Source organism: Euleptes europaea, chromosome 5 (assembly GCF_029931775.1).
Source record: "Euleptes europaea isolate rEulEur1 chromosome 5, rEulEur1.hap1, whole genome shotgun sequence".
In the NCBI taxonomy this organism is placed as follows: domain Eukaryota; kingdom Metazoa; phylum Chordata; class Lepidosauria; order Squamata; family Sphaerodactylidae; genus Euleptes; species Euleptes europaea.
This window is the reverse complement of record NC_079316.1, coordinates 64,255,755-64,273,081: the sequence shown is the minus strand read 5'-3', so window position 1 is coordinate 64,273,081 and position 17,327 is coordinate 64,255,755. Positions and strand designations below refer to the sequence as shown.

The window sequence follows — 17,327 nt, the reverse complement described above, 5'->3', positions numbered from 1 at the left end:
TCTCCAGACTCCACCCTCTCCAGGAACTGCCTCCAAATCTCCAGGAATTTCTCAAGCCAGAGTTGGCAAGCCTGGGCAAACTAGAGGTCTTAGTTGTATTCATGCACTGCTTATGAACATCCCAAATATAAACTGCTGTTGAGAACAATTATGAATTAGATTGGCCCCTTATGTTCCTTAAATGTTTTCAGGCTTTCCTGTTTGAAATTTGAAGAAAAATTCATTGTAAATGGCTCCTAGGAAAAGAGGGGGGCTTGTTCTGTAACATGTTAATGTGTAGAAATGAACTTTACAACTGGTACGGTAATGCATGTCTTAATAGGCTTATCAATAGTAGGACATGGATTTTTCTTTGAACATCACCTTTGTTTCATCATAGTCTGAGAAACAATGAAAGCATTTTGCCGTCACGTAGATGAATTACACCCACTGGCACCAGGATACACAGGTAATAATGGATAGTCTTGGCTTGAATCTGGATCCCACTTTAAAGCCAATAATTCAAGAACAGAATATCCTACACTACACCAGTGTGGTGTAGTGGTTAAGAGCAGTGGAGTCTGATCTGGAGAACTGAGTTTGATTCCCCACTCCACATGAGCAGCGGAGGCTACTATGGTGAACCAGGTTGGTTTCCCCACTCCTACACATGAAGCCAGCTGGGTGACCTTGGGCTAGTCACACACTCTCAGCCTCACCTACCTCAGAGGGTATCTGTGGTGGGGAAGGGAAGGTGATTGTAAGCCGGTTTGATTCTTCCTTAAGTGGTAGAGAAAGTCAGCATATAAAAACCAACTCTTCTTAAAGGGGGGCAATGAAAGAATGGTGTCTGTACTCTTCTGCTCATTTTCTCCTATAGTAGTTTTTGTTTAGCACACCAGTGGCAAACAGGATTAGACTTTTTATTATCTTGTTCAAGCTATCTAGTTGCCACTGTATATGCTGTGTAATGATCTTATCTGGACCCCCACCCCTAAATCAGGGCTTATGTGCTAAAGCAGCCCTCAACATACCTCAAGAACCTGCCCTTCCATTTCAGCTTCTTGATCCTAAGAGCCTGCATCTAATTCTCAGCCTCTTTCTCCTTCCAGTGGCTGCTCTTTTCAGCTTCCTCCTATATTGTTGGGGGCCCCTTTGGACACTTCCCCCTCCCCACTTCTGCTTTCTTGAATGACGCTTCAGTGTTTTCTAAACCCCTGGAGTGTGGGAAGGAATTATCAGGGGTGCAGCAAGTAGAGCTCTGCAGATGTTCTATGACAGCAGTTGAACAAACAGTGTTGGGTTGGGATGTGAGGACAGATTACAGAGGACAGAGGACCCATGGTGCTGCTTCAGTCCCTTTGTGTTTTGAGTAAGGGCCATGTCTTTGAAATCACATTGTGGTTAGAGGGTCAGACTTGGAAGGCCTGGGTGCAAATCTCCATTCTGACATGAAATTCATTGGGTGAACTTGAGCCAGTGACTTGTCTCAGGACTTAACCACATGATAGGGTTGATCGGGGCTAAACCAGAAGAGGAAAGAACCATCCTGAGGAAAAGGGATAGGATGGAAGTATGATAGGTTACTTGGGGATCTGATAGTTTTGCTTGCTTAAATCACAGGCGTAGTTGCTGAGCTGATCAGGCTCTGCCTCCCCACTTGCTCAGTTCAGTTTACTGCACAATTAGGAGACAGGAAAAATCTCTGAATTTTAGTTGGGACCATCTTCAAACCTGCTTTCTGTGTTCAGATATGTGCATGCTAAGTAAGTAATGGGGTTGGCTGTGTGATAATCTTGTGGTTGGCAATACAGGAAGACTTGCTGAATGCAAAATTGAACTACCCTGTGGATGGCTTCTTAATTGTTCTTGTGAACTTCTTTTGTAGGCTACCTGCCTCTTAGGTTCTACCGGATTGGAACGAGTTTTGGAAATGACTCTGTGTGGTGCATTAATGCTTTTCGTGATGTTATTGGCCGAAAGAATGAGCAAAAGGATGAACTGAGGACCATAGCAGCTACTGCTCCACAGCTACCTCCCATTTGCTCCAATGAAGAAATAATAGGAGTACTTGATGATTATAATTATAAACATCACCCTTACATGCTAGGTACAGTATACGTCATTTCTAACAAATTCGAGGATAGCCAAATCTGCAGGAAGCCTGACCACTGTGACAGTGTTCTTAGATTGCAAAGCTAGATCCTTGGCTTCTGCTTTAGCTGCTGTAGTGTAGAAGGATCCACGCTCCAGCATTTCGTTGGTGCAGAGTTGTACAAAGACCTAGGTGTGTGTGTGTGTGTGAAGGGGGGGTCAATTGTAATTCTGCACAAGGAGCATTTGGTGGTCTTCTCCTCTTCTCAAAAACCTTGCACATCGTATTTTTAGCTTTACTGCCATATATGAGAGCTTTGAATACTTCAGGCCGGATAGAGGGTTGGACACCATCAACAAGATACTCACGCTGCGAGTGCTTGCATGCAGTTTTTGCCAATCCCCCCTCCTCCACAGCACCTCTCCATCTCTCATGCAGTAGTAGTCCCCACGGAGCAGCATTTTGGGTGGCATTTTGAGCGGGAAGAGGGAGATGGGCAAGTCACGCTTCCACGCACAGAAGTTAGACAGGATCCATCCCAGACTGTTCTGAGAAAAGTATGTTACTTTTTGAAACCATCTACGGCATAATCAGGAGATGGCAGGGTGGTTGTGAAAAACATGATAGTTGGTTTCACTTAGATTTTTTTTTAAGTACATTTCCAGTGTGACTTTTAAGCCTGCTTCCCTAATTTTACAAAAAAATTAATTTCGTATTTAGGTAGAGGAGGTGAGTTGTGTGACACATGGTTTCTGAGAGTGAGGGAGGTAGCTGTCACCTGTGGTTTGGACGCTTACTGGAGAGGAGCAGCCTTAACCTTAGGGCTGAATGAACCTGCAAATGGAAGGCAGCAAAGGCAGAAGGGCAAAGGCAAAGAGAAGCGGGGACAGCTTGATGGCGAAGTCTTAAGAGGAATTGCTTGGGGCTTATTTAATAGCAAGCATTGCCTGACAACAGGGCACTGCACTTGTGAAGTTGCCTTTTAGAGCTGGGTTCTTCCTGTCTCTGTTAAGTGCAATTAAGACACTGAAACCAGGCTGGCATGGCAGTCTTAATTCTGTGCTTCAGCATGAAAAGACATGGAAAACGGTACGATTGAGGGGACCTCTAGGACAATCTGAACACGCAGAAAGCATGCTTAATTCAGCTGAAATCTATGCAATTAAGGCTTGATAAAAATGTATGATATATATATATTGGTTTAACCAGCCTTCCAAGTAATTTTGTACCCAAGTATTTTAATTTCAAAGGCATTTCTGTCACCTTGTGAAGGGATATAAATGGAGACCGTCTAGCTCTGATTCATGATGCACAAATCATTTCATGCACAAGTTCGGAATATGCCTTTTTTCCTTTTGCTCTCAATTAGAGCCACAGTTCAGGAGATTTGCTGTGGGTTAGCCAGAGACTTAGTCCTGTTCTACAACCGTCTTTATGAACATCCACCTCAGCTGATAGCGATTAAAACTATAGGAGGTTTTGCGTTTTATGCTGAAGTCTCTCAAACTGTACTTATTTTGCTCTACATGAATAAGACTTGAAATGGCAAAACTGTCATGGCAGCTCAGATGATAATCAGCTAGACAGTGTTTGGCCATACACTTCTTCCTCTTCCTACCCGGGGTGGGGGGTGGGGGGTAGAGGCAGGGTCAGTGGCACTTGTTCCTGCCCAAGTGTTGTGGTTCAGCACTAAATCATAAATGCTTGCCTTGCCTTTTCATGCCATCACCCATTTTACTGAGAGTGCCCCTGACATCTTTACCTGATATACCAGAAGTCTTCAACTTCAGTTACTCAATGTCTGCCTCTAACCTTGAAAAATGCAACCTGGTTTTGATATTTTAGAATATTGGTGTTTGTTTTTTTCCTTCTCTCTCTCCAAGGGTGCTTCCACATGGGGATATTTCCCTTTGTGGAAAGCAGTGTGCCTCTTTATTTTGGGGGAGCTTTGGTATGTCGTTGTGTTCTTTCCAAGCACAGCTTGTGGGGCTCCTGGAACTTCTCCCTTTAAGCTGAAGCAAAGAAGAACTTCCATTGTTCTAACTCGAGATAGTGCAGGGGGGGGGGTTGTGGACGTCCCACCTGCAGCAAGTCCGAGGAGGGTTGTGGAGCCAAGCTTCGCATTCCGACAGCACTCTAGCTCATGTTTTTCTCCATTCACAGATGAGCCATAGCTAACCATGGCTTATCTGTGAATGAGAATGGGGGGGGGGGTCAGTCTCTGGGGGAGGGCAGTGCGATTGTTAGTGAGCAATGTTGGGACAGGGCATGCAGACGCCATCCCTGCCTGCCTCCATCCTACTTGCTGCTAATTCCATGGGGGGTGGGCAGCTATTCCAGTCCTCTTGTGGAAGTACCCCAACTCCTTCTTCTTCTTTTCTTTAATAAAAAAAGACTGTGATGGACACATAACTAGTGTGGCTCAGTTTGGAACAGGGCATGTCCCGGTCCATCATTGGAGGTTCAACTCACCAGTAAAAGACTAGTGTTCTGTCTAGTTTCGTTTCTGGGACTGACTAGACCAAAGGTTTTCATACTGTAGCTCTTGGTGCCAATTTTTCCAGCATTCTAGATCTCTTCTTTCCCGAGGGGACATAAAGGAGCCATGTTTAACACTTTGCCTCAGGACATGTTTCTGTCTTGATTCATGCTGAGCAATATTTCACTACTTTGGTGGCTTGAGTGGCAAAATAAAATCTAATTTTCTGTCATCCATAGTCGCAAAATCGGGCTGTGAAAGTTCCATTCTTTTATTATTAGTTTTTTAAAAGTACAATATGAAAGCTTAAGGCAGGTTTGTTTTTAATTTAAAGTAAAACATTAACCTTTGTTCCGGTGCTATTGTACACGGACAAATTCCGGTAGCAAAAGCCTTTTTCCCCCCTTTGCGGTAAGGGAAATTCTTACCTGAAATCTGTGTGAGGCCTGAACGTCAAGCAGGAAGGTGCAAGAGACATTATGGCTTATTTGATGCATTGTATTGTTAAGGGCATACTGACTGTTCCCTCTTCAAGGGAAGTACAAGGAGCTTTACCCAGGTCTTTTGTAAAATGTCATCTAGCAGCGCTAAGCTATGACAAAGAGCACTAATAGCTTTGTTATTACAGACAAGGAACAAAAGAAATTGCTTTCTGTTTGAGATTTTACCTGGAGCTGTGTAGAGTTGCTTCATGACCTCAAGAACTAAACTAGACGAATAGAAAGGACACGATGCTTGTTAAGAGTTAATATGCCTGAAGTGATGTTTCTGAATTGTCAAAGACCTAATGTGCATGGGTTGCATCCATCGTTTCCATTCCAGTAATGGAGGGAACCTCAGCAAGAAGCCTATCACTTGTAGACCACACTTCTGCTGGAGGAAGGCGCCTTGCATCAGAAGGTTTCACTGTTAATGGAACAGAAGGTTTCTTCTAATATGGCTGATAAACTTTGTGCAGTGACACTCCATTTTAGATAATATCTAGCCCCTCTCTGGGTTTCTGCTCCCTACTGAAGGGTAAACAGGTAAAATCTTCCAACTATACAGTGACTAGAATAAAACTGGCATCCAGCTTCTTTAACTGTGTGTAGGGCAACTGAGGCTATCGTATTTTGGTCATATTATGAGAAGACAAGAGTTACGGGAAAAGACAGTCATGCTAGGAAAAGCTGAGGTCAGCAGGAAAAGAGGAAGACCCAACAAGAGATGGATTGACTAAATAAAGAAAGCCACAGCCCTCAATTTGCAAGATCTGATCAAGGCTGTCAGAGATAGGACATTTTGGAGAACATTGATTCATAGGGTCGCCATGAGTTGGAAGTGACTTGACGCCACTTAACACACACACACAGGGCAACAGGAATAAGGACTTGACTCTGAACTTTTCTTGGGCTACATGGATTCCTGCCCTAGATCTGCAAGCCATCTGGAACTGGTTTGCTTCCTGGATTTGGTGAACTGGTCCTTTCTTTTTCTTTTTTTTTGTAAAAAAATATGCTTTCATTTGGCCCTTTTACTTTGAGCTGTGGTGCTTTGAACAATACCTGTCGTGAATGTCCCCCTCTGCAGTCACTTGCTGAACAGTAGTGACACCCAGTGGTGTAATATGCCTTCTAAACCCCCACCCTATGAAGCAGTGTTCCTTTGGACCCTGTGGCAGTCACTGTGAGGGGTATCCATCCACCAACAGAAACGCAATGCACACTTATTCCTGTTTGCAGTGTTAGTGCAAAGATGCCTTTCCCATAGAATTGAGCAAAATGCTCTTGTATTGCTGTGCCATAGTCAATGCATTGGGATGCATCTGGCGTGACCGTGAAATGTGTTGGTAACACAGGGTGATGTTTTCTTCCTAAGGCCATGCACATGCGGCTTTATGTGCTTTCACACACCTGATCCTATCCTCCACTGAGCTTTAAAGAGTATCTAGAGAGCAGTGGTGGATCTACTATGAAACTGATGGAGCTTAAGCTTCAGGGCCCCTAATCTCGGAGGGGCCCTGAAGCAACTTCTTTAAAAAAATGAATGGATTTTTCAACAAAACCGATGGAGTTTTTAAAAGTGTTATTAAAACAAGGCTATTTTAGTGATAGAATCATAAGCCAATGGGTTGAAGTACTTAATATTGACCTTAGAATATGCTCCAATACCCATTTCATATGGCCTCAAAATTTCCCTGTTATTGGTCAAATTTCAAAATTTTCTTGGGGGCTTGCAGTGCCAGAACCCCCAGGTGCATGGGCTCGCGGAGCTCGCCAGAATCTATTCATAGCCTACATTTTGGCAGCTGGATCCTTGAATCCTTTGTTGGTGCACGGCTTAATAGTTCTGTAGCTCAGCCCTTAGGCTAGAGCCAATTGGAGCCATAAAAAGACATCTGAATTCTCAATTCAGGCTGTATTTGTCTCACTTGTGCATTTTAATACCAAAAATCAGATTTTCACCTCTTTATCCTAACGAGCCCTCTCTGATGACCTTCTGCCTCTCTACTAGAGAATGAACCAATACTTCTGCCATTGAACAACCCCACTGAAGAAGTTAACAGCAGTTACCCAGACCTCGTTGCTGGTGGGAAAGGGCCCACTGTACAGCCCATTTTCAAGAATTCCACCCCACCACCCTGTTCTCCGCCATTTGGGCCTCAAGGTCCTTGCAAGGGCAGCAAGGCCCTTTGAACCTTGTTGGATGTTTCCCTATTGTTGCTGGTTGCGATGGGGCCCCCATATCAGTTCAATCTTCAGGGTCCCAAAAATGTAGACCCACCACTGCTAGAGAGTCATATTCTGTTAGCTTCTTAATATTGTAGGAAAGACCATAAAGGTATAATTGGCTCCTAGATCTGGGAGGGTTGAGAGAAATGCCGAAGAGGGAAGCAAAACATGTTGTAGATTCTTTTTGGGGGTTGAACCTTTAATAATTTGACCACATGTAAAGTTATGATTGGTCTCCATAAGTTTTCAAATGATATTATTTTGCAGGGCCTGTGGAAACAAAAAGAAGTCTACTTGAGCCACCCATTCCAGGCTGGGCTGGATTTGTGCCCAGGTCCAAGGTCACAGAGTTTGGTCATGGAGTGCGCTACCATGTGATGGCAGAAAATTGCTATCAGGATTTTAAGGACATGTTAGATAGAGTCCTGCCTGGTCCTGCTAGCAAGGAATCCAAGTACGTTGACATACAGGTCTTTCAGTGGAGTTGTTAATATCTATTCAAATGCTGAACTAGATTATTTGGTACCCTTTTCTCTTGTGGCATGTGTGTTACTCCCAATCATTGTACAAATGCAGTTGTTACATGGTGGGAAGGGAGAGAAGAAAAATGCCAGTTGCAGTTAAAAATCCCAATTGTTGTATTAGATGGAAGCTGGAGGAAATTGACACTTTGTCTTTCCAAAATTTTTCAGCTTTTTCTAAACTTTCCCCTTATGCCTTTTGTAGTGGGTGCTTTGGGTAGATGTTGCCACAAGCCAGCAGGGGTATGAATACAACTGGTATTGTATTTCTAAAGAGAGAACTTAAATATACAGGGAATTACTATGCCCCTAGTGGCATGAATTTATTTCTGGCAGCTAGCAGCCTCTGGTATAGACCACTATAGGAATTCTAGCTTTATTATAACTTTAAAACACTTGCAATACAGGGTAGTAGAGAGAGTACCAATTTCAGAATGGTCCCCAGCTGTTCCTTGTGCAATGCAGTGTCTAGGTTGGAAGGAAGAAATTGCTACACCTGTGCATGCACCAGGCAGCTCATGGGAAAGGGATAGACTTACTCTATGGAGACAAAAGAAGGAAACCCCAGCTTCATTAGCTGTTAGAAAGAATTAACTACCCAGCCTAGCCAAAAGGTGTACACAACGCAGCTCCAGCATGGTAGGTTTTTTTCTACATCATGGTATAGTTAGTGGCTAGGGAAGATACCTGTTAATGATTGCTGTATGTTATATGAGGCACAAAGACTGCCAGGGCAAAGGATGACAACCCAAAGTGCAAGTGGCATGAACACTAAAATTTGCTAGATAATGGGAGGAAAAACAAAAAGGAAAAATATGACAAGACAGTTGCTCTTACTACAGCTCTGAATATTATTATTTTTTTAAAAAACAACTATTTAAAGCGTTCTCCCCCCCCCCTTTTTTTTTTTGCCGGCAAGTCACAGCTGACTTATGGTGACCCCTTAGGGTTCAGAGGTGCTTTGCCATTGCCTGCCTCTGCATAGCAACCCTGGTATCCCTTGGAGGTATCCCATCCAAATACAAACAAGGGCTGACCCTTCTTAGCTTCTGAGATCTAATATGATCAGGTTAGCCTGGGCTATCTGGGTCATATTATTAGTCAAGCAGGAAAAATTGTGAAAGTATTTATCCCTAAATACTTATTTGATATTTTGCTTTTAGGGGAGAACCTCATGTTTCCAAAATCCGCAGAGACTCATACCGATTCCAGAGATGCTACAGGCCTGAGGGGATGTTGCCCAAGTACACGGGTCATATTCCACGTAAGAATTCAGGATTTTATTACTTGCTTGTGGCCATTGATTATGTGCCCGTTCATGGCACTGTGTGTGTGCCTCCAGCATAAGGAGTCTTCCCCTTACACAAGAGGTTCTTCAGCAGAGCACCACCACAAGTAGAATGCGTCCAGAGGATCCAGCACCTTGTATTTGCATTTTCATCCTGCTGTTCTTCCACTGAGAACAGGGAAGCATACATGGGTTCTCCCCTTCCCTCTCCCAGCTCTGTTTTATCCTCACAACCTTATGAGGGAGGTTAAGCAGAAAAAGTGTCACTGGCCAAAGATCATCTAGAAAGCTTAATGGCTACCCTAGCCTGGGCTATCCAGGTCATATTACTAGTCGAGAAAGCAGGAAAAAATCTGGTCCAGTGTTTCAAATTGCTCTATGCATAGCCAGGGTAAATATAGATCACAGTGGGTAGCTGTGTTAGTCTGTCTATAGAAGAAGAAGAGTTGGTTTTTATATGCTTTGTCCACCTTTTAAGGAAAATCAAACCAGTTTACAATCACCTTCCCTTCCCCACAACAGATACCTTGTGAGGTAGGTGGGGCTGAGAGAGCTCTAAGAGAGCTGTGACTAGCCCAAGGTCACCCAGCAGGCTTCATGTGTAGGAGTGGGGAAACCAATCCGGTTCACCAGATTAGTGTCCGCCATTCATGTGGAGGAGTGGGGAATCAAGCCCAGTTCTCCAGATTAGAGTCCGCCGCTCTTAACCACTATACCACGCTGGCAGTAGAAAAGAGCAAGAGTTCAGTAGACTTAACAAAATTTCTACCATGGTGTGAACTTCCGTGAGTCACAGGTCACTTCTCCAGATACAAAATGTAAATATGTAATTACTATAACTAACATGGAGTTTTAGAGTCAGACCATGGTGCTATTTACACAGCCCAATTAATGCACTTTCAATCCACTTTCAATGCACTTTGAAGGTGGATTTTACTGTGTGAACTGGCAAAATCCACTTGCAAACGATCGTTAAGGTGCAGTGAAAGTGGATTGAAAGTGCATTATTTGGGCTGTGTAAATAGCACCCATGTGTTGCATTTGTCACAGATACTTTGCAGAAAATAGCCCCCCTGTGACCAATCATCCCTCATCCTTTCTGTAATGTTTGGAAACACCATGTGGATGGGACTTGGTTGCATTGGCTCTGTACTACACCCCTCTTAGGGGCTGAGCATCTACCGATCACTGTCACATGGCTTTCAGTCTTAAGTAGAACTTTGTATCTTGCAGATGAACGTTCCGGCATTGGAAAAACCTTTGGTAATGTGTGTCGAAGCTGCTCCGTATGCAGCCATGAGGACAAAAGCTATGGAGCTTATCTTGCTAGGAAACACAAGACTGAAACAAAGCAAGAACAGGTAAAAGAGGAAGGATAATCTTCATGGCATAATCTTTGGCACTAGACAATTAAAGTTGTCTGAGACAATCACGCTTCAAAGGCTTCTGTGTTTGATCAAGGGACCTGTAAAAATTTCAAATATGCCGCATTACTCATCATTTTCATTTCAAAAGCTCTGGTTGCAGTTAGAAACTATAAGCTGTGTAGTCAGCTGCATATGAAGGGATGAAAATTGCTCTCGGCATCGTCCAGTGAAAAAAGGGTGCATCTACACAATTCAGGTCTTCTTGCATCGATAGAAGGGTCAAGAGTAATGTTGAATGTTTTCATTAGTATTGGAATGAAGCACAGACAAGCTGAGAAATTAGTCGTTTCTAAAAGGCTTTGCAGTTAAGGGCAATTTTTTTTCACACTAGAGGAAACTGATTGACGGGGTGCAGTCCCAGCGTTCTGGCTGGTAGCAGATACTGTAGGCAATCTGGAAGGGTGTCTTTTAAGTGCTGTCATCACAGTGTACCTTGAAGTATAACAGCAGCCAGAAAATGCGACCAGGAATGGATGAAGAATTTCCAGCATGGAGTTAGAAACTGTGAACCTCAACCCATTCCAATCTGTCCAACTTTAAGCTTTCCTTGTCAGTGGGATTTGTTTTTTCACAATCTTTAGAGCAGGGGTGGGGAACTTTTTTTCCGTCAAGGGCCATTTGGATATTTGTAACATTATTCGAGGGCCATTCGCCACTTCCGCCTCCAGCCCTCTTGTAGTACAGAGGGAATACATTTCTCCATGTCCCGGGTCGGAAAAGGTTAACACAGTTTCTTGGGCGGTCCTAGCAGCTCCATAGCTAACAACTCTTCTGCAAGGGGGGAAAAGGTTCCTTTTCTTGCCAAAACAAACTCACATCTGCTTTGAATAGAGGCTATTCCTGTCTGCGGGAGGGGGCGGGTCGCCAGTCTTAAATCCTTCTGAGCTAGAGATCTGCCAGGACCCATGAAGGGCCAGACCAAATGACTTCGCGGGCCTTATACGGCCCCCGGGCCTGACGTTCCCCACCCCTGCTTTAGAGCATGAAGTTAGAGGGATTTAACAGCAGAAACCCAAGCCACATTAATGTACTCCAAAAGGTTTCTCAAGTCATCTATACCAGGTATCACTCCTGAGTTCGTGTATTTGACTACAGTTCTGCAATTCCAGAAAAGTGTTTTTATGCTGTTCAATAGTAAAAGAAAGAAGTTATTACAATGTACAGCTATGATCAGGTTCTGTGGTATCAAACATCTAGTGCTTCAGAGGGTGTGTTTTTTTAACATTTTGTCACCCGTGGCGCAGAGTGTTAAGCTGCAGTACTGCAGTCAAAAGCTCTGCTCACGGCCTGAGTTCGATCCCGACGGAAGTCGGGTTCAGGTAGCCGGCTCAAGGTTGACTCAGCCTTCCATCCTTCCGAGGTCGAAAATGTGTACCCAGCTTGCTGGGGGTAAAGGGAAGATGACTGGGGAAGGCACTGGCAAACCACCCCGCAAACAAAGCCTGCCTTGGAAACAACGGGATGTGACATCACCCCATGGGTCAGGAATGACCCGGCGCCTGCACAGGGGACCTTTACCTTACCTTTACCTTTTAACTTGTAAAAATGTACGTCGTTTACATTTGTAATATTTGGCTTATATTTGAAAACATTTCTGTTCTCTACAGCTGATACAATAATCTGCTTGATCACTTCGTATCAAGGGTGATTATTTATATTGTGTGTATGTAAATGTAAAGTGCCGTCAGGTTGCAGCCGACCTATAGCAACCCCTGGTGGGATTTTCAAGGCAAGTGATTAAGAAGAGGTGGTTTGCCATGGCTTTCCTCTGCAGTGTTCCTTGGAGGTCTCCCTTCCAAGTACTGACCCAGCTTAGCTTCCGAGATCTGATGAGACTGGGCTATCCTGTACCTTTCCATAATCCATTTACCATATTTGTTAAAGATATCAGATTTAGTAGACTGATTATTGTTGCTTTGCTCTTGATCCTAAAAAAAGTGTCTAATTATTTCTGCCTCTGGCATTTATACTAGACTGCTTCAGCCTCAGACTAATGTATTGTGATGCATTTTGGGATAGCTGATGACACACATTTGAGATGGACCATAAAATCTGAAGATTCCGCTGTTAATCACCCGAATACAAAAATTCATGTTCTAAACATTCTATGGACTAGATTGTAGCATGGCATTCCGCTAGCTCATGCTCTGGTTCACTGTTCTGGTAGTGTAGTACCCCCACATGTGTGCCATAGCACCATATCCAATCCATAGGTGTAGCTAGGAACTGTTAATGCCATTTATATCCCACGCCTGGCTGCCAACCATCCACCTGACTCAACTGCAGACAGCAAGACATGGAAATATTTATTTATTTCAAATATTTATATCCTGTTCTCCTGATCAATGGGATTCGGAGGGCTTGTCAGCCATAGAAGCTGGCAGTCTCACAGTACTACATCAAGGGCTGCAGTTGACCTGTGAAGGATGCATCTAGGTGTGCATTCTGCCATTTCTATTTCTCGGTGTCTTTTGGAGGTAGCGGTGAATGATGGCCCCATCCAGGGACAGCTGCCAACCCTTTACCCGCTTTGTGGTTCATCCTGCAGACTGAACAGGGGCCACAGCTAGTGCCCTAGTCCCATACAATGATGCAATGAAGAGTTACAGCACTTATGGAATATCTATCTCACCTTCCACCATGGAACTCAAGGTGGTTTCCCTAGAATTTGCAAGAGTTCTGTCTGGGCACTGACTACACCAGACCTGCTTAGCTTCAGCAAGATTGCTATATCATGTGCCATCCATATATACCTTATAGATAGGGTTGCCAGCTCCGGGTTGGGAAATATCTGGAGATTTCAGAGGTGGAGCCTGAGGGCGGGGTTTGAGGAAGGAAAGGGCTTCAATGCCATAGAGTCCAGTTGCCATAACTGCTGTTTTCTCTAGGTGAACTGATCTCTATCGGCTGGAGATCAGTTGTAATAACGAGAGATCTCCAGCTATTACCTGGAGGTTACAATAACAATAGAAAACCTGTGCCGTATATAACGTCGTTGTGGAAATTAGCAGCACGAAAGGCTCCAAATAAAATCCAACTGGAATTACATCACAAAACTATATTGAGTGAAGCATTACATCATGCTAAGTAAAACAAAATCAAGCATTACATCATGCAGAGATAACAAACATATGCGGCTAAGACAATGGCCCCAGTGCAACAAGCTGGTAAAGTGGGGCGGGACAAATCCTTCTACTGTCTGGGATGGTCAAGTCGCAAGTCCAAAGAACCAACAAGTAAGCAGGACGGAGAAAGTTCATGTAGAGGAGAGGAGAACGCGTGGCTAGTCGCTGGTGCGCGTTTCAAAAAGGCTTTCTTCAGCTCCAATAAAAAAGGCAACGTAAGCTTTAAAGTCCATATGGTGATAAGCTGGTTGTCAAAAAGACCGTCAACTGTGAAGTGTAAGGTGTTACAATGTCACTTATACAATACATACAATACAAAAGTCCATGTGGATACTGTAATACAAAAGGAAACTTACCAAAATGCGTCTTAATGAAACTCAATAGCGCATTATACAAGGATCCGCGGTGGGGAGCTAACAGGAAGGGAGTTCTTATATAACTGCCAGTATAGCTTCTTAAAGAGACATGACCCCTAATTCAAAAAGCAACCCCGAAATAAAAATGTAATTATATGAAGCATGACAAATCGAACTCATTATTTAAACCCTTAGGTATAAGAGTCTGAAAGGCGTATATTAAACGAGATTCTTGCTGCAAAAGAATTTTCTTGGCATCTTGAACGTGAAAAGGTTTAGATTTAAATTGCCAAAGAACAAAAAAGAGTAGGTCTGTGTCAGCATGGCGCGCATGGATGAAATGTTCACTCTACCTCGCCAAAATTTTCTTATACTCTTCGCCAATTTAGCAATTGTGGTACCCCTATGTCTGTGTACGCGGTTCTGTGTCCATGTCGTCTCATGTACATTGGCTGCTCATCCCGTCCAATCAGTCTTAGGATCGGTGAGCACCGTGCGCGAATTCGCGCACGGAATCTGGAGGCTCCACTTGTACAACATTTCATCCATGCGCGCCATGCTGACACAGACCTACTCTTTTTTGTTCTTTGGCAATTTAAATCTAAACCTTTTCACGTTCAAGATGCCAAGAAAATTCTTTTGCAGCAAGAATCTCGTTTAATATACGCCTTTCAGACTCTTATACCTAAGGGTTTAAATAATGAGTTCGATTTGTCATGCTTCATATAATTACATTTTTATTTCGGGGTTGCTTTTTGAATTAGGGGTCATGTCTCTTTAAGAAGCTATACTGGCAGTTATATAAGAACTCCCTTCCTGTTAGCTCCCCACCGCGGATCCTTGTATAATGCGCTATTGAGTTTCATTAAGACGCATTTTGGTAAGTTTCCTTTTGTATTACAGTATCCACATGGACTTTTGTATTGTATGTATTGTATAAGTGACATTGTAACACCTTACACTTCACAGTTGACGGTCTTTTTGACAACCAGCTTATCACCATATGGACTTTAAAGCTTACGTTGCCTTTTTTATTGGAGCTGAAGAAAGCCTTTTTGAAACGCGTTCTCCTCTCCTCTACATGAACTTTCTCCGTCCTGCTTACTTGTTGGTTCTTTGGACTTGCGACTTGACCATCCCAGACAGTAGAAGGATTTGTCCCGCCCCACTTTACCAGCTTGTTGCACTGGGGCCATTGTCTTAGCCGCATATGTTTGTTATCTCTGCATGATGTAATGCTTGATTTTGTTTTACTTAGCATGATGTAATGCTTCACTCAATATAGTTTTGTGATGTAATTCCAGTTGGATTTTATTTGGAGCCTTTCGTGCTGCTAATTACCTGGAGGTTGGCAACCCTACCTATAGACTGGATACCTAGGAAGGCTTGGAAAGCGAGAGAAAGGCTTGCCTGATTAGTATGGTTATATGATTAGACCTGGTGTATATATGTAGCGATCTCTGACCCAATTCAAATTGTAAGTAACTGCTTTGAATAAGGATCTCTTCGTTGTCAGATAGTGAGGGCCTGACTAGAAGAGGCATTGGGAGATCTATAATCAGATCTTCCCATCATTATTTAAATAGGAATAGCCATTGCTATGTGAAGAGAGGTAAAATTGAGTATCTTCCACTCTGCATTTCACCAACTGAAACCTTATGCTGTTAGCCTTTAAAAAAAAAAAAAAAAGTGGGCACCGGTCTTTTGTTTCTCTGTTTTCCTTCTAGGGCCTAATAACAGCCACAAGAATATTTACTTTGTGGGTTCTCAATCAGTTTCTCAAAAATACAGAATTGTAAAGTTCACACATTGTAACTCTAGGAATTTTTCAAATTTTGTGTGGTAGTTGAGGTACATTTCCTGTCACCTTTTCCTCAAGAACATTTGTGTGCACTCATAGATAATTAAACCTCTAGCATCTATTATGTCATAATTTGAAGGAATTTGTTGAATTCAGTGTTCCAATCAATTCCATAATATCTTACCTTTTATCATCTTACAAATACATATTTTAATTGCACCATTTGTGCAATCAGCTGCATGGGTACCTTGCTGAACTTTAAAGTTCTAATTCTTACCCATAATCTCTTTAGACTTTGATTCACTCCCCTTGCCCCAGCCTATAATTTATATGCCATCAGAAAAGGGAGGTTGGACTAGATGGCGTTTGCTTTGTTGCAAATTATAATTATTAAGATTATTTGCATTAGGATTTCATCCTTCCAATTCCTTTTTAGTGGAAGATCCCAGTTTCATTGCAAGTTGGTACAGGGCAAAGTCAGAGTGGATTTTGCCAGGCTGAACCGTTCCCTTCAGGTAATGGGAAAATACAATAAAGTGGGCAGAAAGAACATAAGAAAAGCCATGCTGGATCAGACCAAGGCCCCTCAAGTCCAGCAGTCTGTTCAAACAGTGGCCAACCATGTGCCTCTAGGAAGCCCACAAACAAGATGACTGCAGCAGCACCATCCTGCCTTTGTTCCAAAGCACCTAATATGATAGGCATGCTCCTCTGGTACTGGAGAGAATAGGTATGCAGCATGACTGGTATTCATTTTGACTAGTAGCCATGGATAGCCCTCTCCTCTATGAACATGTCCACTCCCCTCTGAAAGCCTTCCAAGTTGGCAGCCATCACCACATCCTGGAGCAGGGGGTTCCACAATTTAACAATAGATAAATACTTCCTGTGCTGTCAAAGGAACACTTCCACAACCCTGCTGCAGGCGGTGTCGAAGGAAGCATCCTCGGAGTCGCCTTAGGTACGCTGCACAACCCTTAGTTTTGTAGCTGTTTTTTGCTGGCCTGTCGGTGTGTGCTTGAATGTGGGGTGGAGCTTCACGGTTCTGGCCTGTCTACCTACTACTGCTTTTGCTCCAGCTGCACAGCAGACTTCCCTGGATCTCTTTGTTTCTGCTGCCCACTTCCCTCCCATTACAAGCAACATTTGAAACTGAAGCAGAAATGTTTTGTTTTGTGACACTGCCACCTTTAAACAAAACAAAGCTGTGCCCAGTTGATGTGGTGGGTAGACACAGTACAAGCACCTATGGATAGGGTTGCCAACCTCCAGGTGGCGGCTGGTGATCTCCCGCTATTACTACTGATCTCCAGGTGACAAAGACCAATTCCCCTGGAGAAAATGGCCGCTTTGGCAATTGGACTCTATGGCATTGAAGTCCCCCCCCCTCTCCAAATCCTGCCCTCTTCAGACTCCACCTCCCAAATATCTAAGTATTTCCCAACCCAGCGCTGGCAACCCTAGCTATGCGGTTCCCAGGTTGGGAAATTACGTGATTATTTTCCATAACTTCTACAAAAAGAGAGCTGTGGGGGCTGCAGTTTA

General features: G+C 43.5%; 1 protein-coding gene across 1 annotated transcript; it reads left to right on the top strand.

Annotated features, from left to right (window-relative positions):
- Positions 1-390: 390 nt before the first annotated feature.
- SPMIP5 (sperm microtubule inner protein 5) lies at positions 391-10,452 on the top strand. Its single transcript, XM_056850462.1, has 5 exons — positions 391-448; positions 1,868-2,089; positions 7,532-7,718; positions 8,949-9,049; positions 10,307-10,452. The coding sequence occupies exons 1-5, from the start codon at positions 391-393 to the stop codon at positions 10,450-10,452; spliced, it is 714 nt and encodes a 237-aa protein (XP_056706440.1).
- Positions 10,453-17,327: the final 6,875 nt, after the last annotated feature.